Source organism: Varanus komodoensis, unplaced genomic scaffold, assembly GCF_004798865.1.
Source record: "Varanus komodoensis strain SLA01 unplaced genomic scaffold, ASM479886v1 scaffold41, whole genome shotgun sequence".
Taxonomy (NCBI): Eukaryota; Metazoa; Chordata; class Lepidosauria; order Squamata; family Varanidae; genus Varanus; species Varanus komodoensis.
In genome coordinates, this window is record NW_025335954.1 from 2,434,842 (window position 1) to 2,439,378 (window position 4,537).

Sequence of the window (4,537 nt, forward strand, 5' to 3'; positions counted from 1 at the left end):
GTCCAGAATCTCAGGAAGCAATAGGCAAGAGGTACTCCACCAAACATTGCCCATCAGTCCTTTACTGGACCTACTTGTTTTGTGCCCCTGTCCAAAAGCAGACCTAGCACTCCCTGTAGCTGTGTATTGCAGAGGAAGGTTCCCAGTGGTGGACATTCTTTTTTATTCTTTCCCCCATTTAATCGTGTGTCTTAAATAACGGGTTTTTTTTTTTTTTTTTGGCCAACTGTAGAATTTTTGAATTGTACACTACAGCTCTTGTCAGTTGTGCTGGGTATGTCTATTTTGTGGTTAAAGAGTTGACTTAAAAACAAACAAGCCAAGATCATGGTTCACCCAAGATGCCTACAAGCCTGTTGAGCATATATAAAGGCCCAATCCAGAAGCAAGTGACATTGCAGGCAGAATGAGTGCAATTTTATTTGAATTCTCGAACAGAAGTACTGCACTGTGCTTTCCTCCAAACACAGAGTGAGCTCTTTCAAGCTTTCTTCATCTTCTTTTCTTCCAGCATAGCTTATGTTTTTATTCTTAAATTAAAAACAAATAAAATCCAAACAAAATAAGTTCCATGTGAGTTTTTCCACCAAGCAGTCAATGTTTAAGGCAGCCTTTTCCCACCTAGTGCCCTCCAGCTGTTTTGAACAGCAATTCCCAGCATTCCTGACCATTGGCCATCTTGGTTGGATGTGATGGGAACAAAAAGTTAGAAACACCTGGAAGGCACCAAGTTAGGGAGGGGTGCCATAGCATGTTGCTTTGCCCTTCTGTTGCTGAAACAGTGTACCTCATCTTACACAGACGCTGTACTCTATATGTGGTGTTGTTTGTTAACAATAGGTCCCTTCTCCCTAGAAAGTTTGGACACATTTCTTCATGTTGTGCATCATCTCCTGTGTGTTTCTGTTGACAGCCCGTGAATGATATGGGAAGAAGGGGGAGGCAAGAGAAGGAAACAGATAACACGATGTCACAATAAGGAACAGGTTTGCCTAAATGTTATTTACTGGGAGAGGGGCAGAACTTAATCCATGAATGCTGTTTTCTGTGGCAACCTCTTGTCAAGTGTAATGTGCAGTTCCTTCTTCTCTCATCTAGCAGACTTGGCTTGGATGCAGGTGCAACAGGCAGAACAAAGGAAAAATGAAGACTAGGCATGTAGTTCCACGGAGAATGGACATCTCGGAAGCAAATCATGCCTCCTAACCATTCAACAAGAGTTTAGATCTCTTCCAAAATGCAGAGCCTTCAACAATGGACAGACTAGCTCTGTGTGTTCCTGATATTAATAAGGATTTTCAAATCCTGATGGATCATTTTTATATTTCAAAAATGAACAGCATTTAAACAAAAAGCATTTCAAGATTATAAATATTCATTTTTTTCACCATATAAAGCAAAAACAAACCAAAAACAAACCAAAAAGAAGGCACAGACTAAGTTGTAGATCATGCTGCTTCACACAGAGACAGTCCCCCAATTAACAGAGAGACAACTCTGATTAGATAATAGATGCCTCATGTTAACAAGGCCTCCAGGAGAACCCAGTTGCCTCCTTCCCTCTGTTAATTTGTCATCATAATTTAAGGCATAAATATACTTCTTGATTAAATATGTGGGGAAAAGAAGATCCAAGGGTCTTGTAGCACCTTTGTGGGACTGCTAATGGCCCCTTCATGATTCCTACAGAGTAGCTGGCCTTGGTCTCCCCGCAACCCTCTTTACCTCTATGTAGCTAATGTATGTTAGAATGATTTCTGTGTTTTCTGGATTTCAGTGGAATAAGTCTGCTTAACTGTATGGGTTCATGTCCCCCAGTACTGCAGCTATGGTATATGAATGTGGACAGCTTCTGTTCCCATGCTTTCAGCTTGGTGCATCAGAAGCATAAGCCAAGCTGGCACCTGTGAAACGCAGATACATTCTTTGGAGTGATGTTAATGCACCGTCTGACCACCAGGATTGGATGACCCTCACTGGTCTTGCATTGGCAGGCAGGAACAGAAGAGGCACTGCTGCAAGATGGAGGCCCCATCGCTTGTGGACAACAGGGTGATAGCTGCACAACTGGGCACCCATCTATCCTCTCAAAAACTGTCCTCTGAACCTGCTGTTGCCTAGTGCTCACATGTTTAACTTGAACTGGAATGGGGTAGTACGTGCAAAGCTCCCATTGCCTGCACTGAGATACATCCATTCCAAACGAACAGCTTCCAAGCTTTATGGAATTTCATGTCCAGAACCTGAGATGGCTTCTGTACCTTCAGGAGCTTCAGCAGACAGGCCTTCATCTCATCAGTGCTGCAGTGTACCTGAAAAGCCCTCCCTGGGGGAGTTCGCCCTCCTTGCAATGCTTCAAGATCCCAGAGACCTTTCAAGCATCTGGTCCTGTTAAGCCTATTTGCCATGTCCTGACCCAGAGGTCATGCTTGTCTCTTTAAGAGCATTCTGGAGCAAGGGTGTGTTCTGTGGATGTGCGTGCTCCGCCCTGGGCTGGAAGTGGGTCCAAGCCTCTTGCCCTCTTCTTGCCATGCACTGCCGAGAGGAACTGAACTGCTGTAAGACACAAGGAGAGGTGCTCAGAAGCAAATGCTCAGTGGGCTACACATGATGGAGAGTGATTCCTATACATACCCTGAGAAAAACCCACTTCATTCCTGCCCTGCCTGCTCACTGGCTAACCCTGCCCTCTCATGTGGATGTGATGGCATGATTGCAAGAGTCTTGTCCATTTTCTTGAGAGTTCATGCAGAGACCAAGGCAGGGAGAGCCTTTGGTTACAACAGTATAGAGAATGACTGGGGCTTAGCATCAGAGTTTGCCTCTGAGATCTGTCTTTGGTCACAAAGTTATGGACCTTCTGCAGTCTCAGCTAAGTTTGCTTCAAGGGTTGGAGGGGAAAGTAAGGGCTAGACACAGGGTAGGATCGTGCCTGGAGGAAAGGCCAACAGCCACCAGATGTGTGCTTGATTTCCCCAGGAAATAAATTATTTTGCTGAGAGGCATTCAAAGAGAGTGGCGTTGGTGCTATGGTGTAACAAAGGTGGACCACTAGATTTCCAGCAGACTGCTCTGCTCTGGGCTCGTGGCATCTTTCTCATCTCCAGGCAAGCTGTCCTGCAACGCAGTGCCAGGAGAGCTGGCCACCGTGGCAGCCTCTTCCCGCTCTGCTTCACCCTCAGGGGGCTTTCCCACCCCCATCTCATTGTGGGTCTTCTGGTGCTTGCTCAGGTGGTCACTACGAGTGAAGCGCTTGTTGCAGAGCAAACAGGTGAACTTCTTCTCCCGGGTGTGGGTGCGAACATGGCGCTCCAGCTCATCCGAGCGGGTGAAACGCTTGCCACAGAACAGCCAGTTGCAGACAAAGGGGCGCTCCCCAGTGTGCCACCGCAGATGGGCCTTAAGGTGTGATGCCTTCCCATAGACTTTCCCACAGCCCGGGATGTGGCAGCTGTGGATGGGCTTCTTCCGCAGGCTAGCTGCTGAGGCCCCAAGCCGTTCCAGCTCCTGGCAGTTGGGGCAGTCACAGGTTGACCTGCCTGCCGTGCTCCCAAAGGAGCTGCCTCTTCCAGACTTCAGTCCAATCCCACCTTCCATCAGCGCGTTGTTCGCCACTGGCTTAGGCTTGTACATCTCTTGTGGCAGCACATGCTGGCCTGAAGGGAGGAGGTGCGACGAGGATGTGATGCCCACTGCAGGATACGGAGCAGGATTCAAAGTGGTGAATTCAGATGTGTAACTGGGCAGCTGAGGGCTGATTGGCGCCTGGCTGGGCATGGACTGCAAGGAAGTCTGGAGTCCATCTGACTGGGGCTGAGAGCTCAACCAGTTGCTGTTGGAGTGCATATCCCACCAGGAAGCTGTGGGGTTGCTGGAGCTGGTGGAGATGCTCGGGTGGATGCCAGCTTTGTACCAGGAGCCATATGGGTGTGCCATGTCCAAGGAGGTGTAGACACTAGGAAGGCAGTCAGGAGAGGGGTGTCCCTTGGACACCAGCAGGGACGATGGGTCTTGAGATGTGGGTGAGGCTGGGAAGGAATGAGAAAAGGGGCTGTAATCATTGCTGTAAGTGGTGGACGCTTGGGGGCTTGCCGATGGAGACATCAGTCCATTCCCATTGGGGAAAGTGGCTGTATAGGAATCTCCCATGCCGTCAGTACTCCAGGTTTTTGGAGCAAAGGGCTCCGCTCCTAGATAACCAGCCTTCTTCCCCAAATTGTTGTCAGGTTTTCCAGCAGGGGATGAGTCCTGAACCGGACCAGAACTTCCAAATTTACTGCAAGTGTCTGTCAACATAACCAGGGGGCTGAAGCCATTGTGAACTTCTTTCTAGAATGAGAGAGAGAGAGAAAGGGGAAGCAAAATATTGGTAAAGGAAAATTACATGGGAGTGTGCATGTTCTCTCAAAGCATTATGTCCATGTTTGCATTCATAAAACATACGCACATACTGAGGACAATAAAAATGCCTTCCTATACGAAGTAATGGAAACTTACAGCCAGCCGGAAATGGTGGAGAACTAACTGCTTATTCTGA

At 47.8% G+C, this 4,537-nt stretch overlaps 1 protein-coding gene across 1 annotated transcript; it reads right to left on the reverse strand.

Annotated features, from left to right (window-relative positions):
* Positions 1 to 3,051: 3,051 nt before the first annotated feature.
* SP7 (Sp7 transcription factor) lies at positions 3,052 to 4,323 on the reverse strand. The gene has a single exon (XM_044443253.1). The coding sequence runs from the start codon at positions 4,294 to 4,296 to the stop codon at positions 3,052 to 3,054; it is 1,245 nt and encodes a 414-aa protein (XP_044299188.1). The 5' UTR covers positions 4,297 to 4,323.
* Between the last annotated feature and the right edge of the window lie 214 nt (positions 4,324 to 4,537).

Bases quoted from the DNA above. Each gene is read 5' to 3' on its own strand.
- SP7 (XM_044443253.1), bottom strand. From the start codon at position 4,296: ATGTTGACAGACACTTGCAGTAAATTTGGAAGTTCTGGTCCGGTTCAG.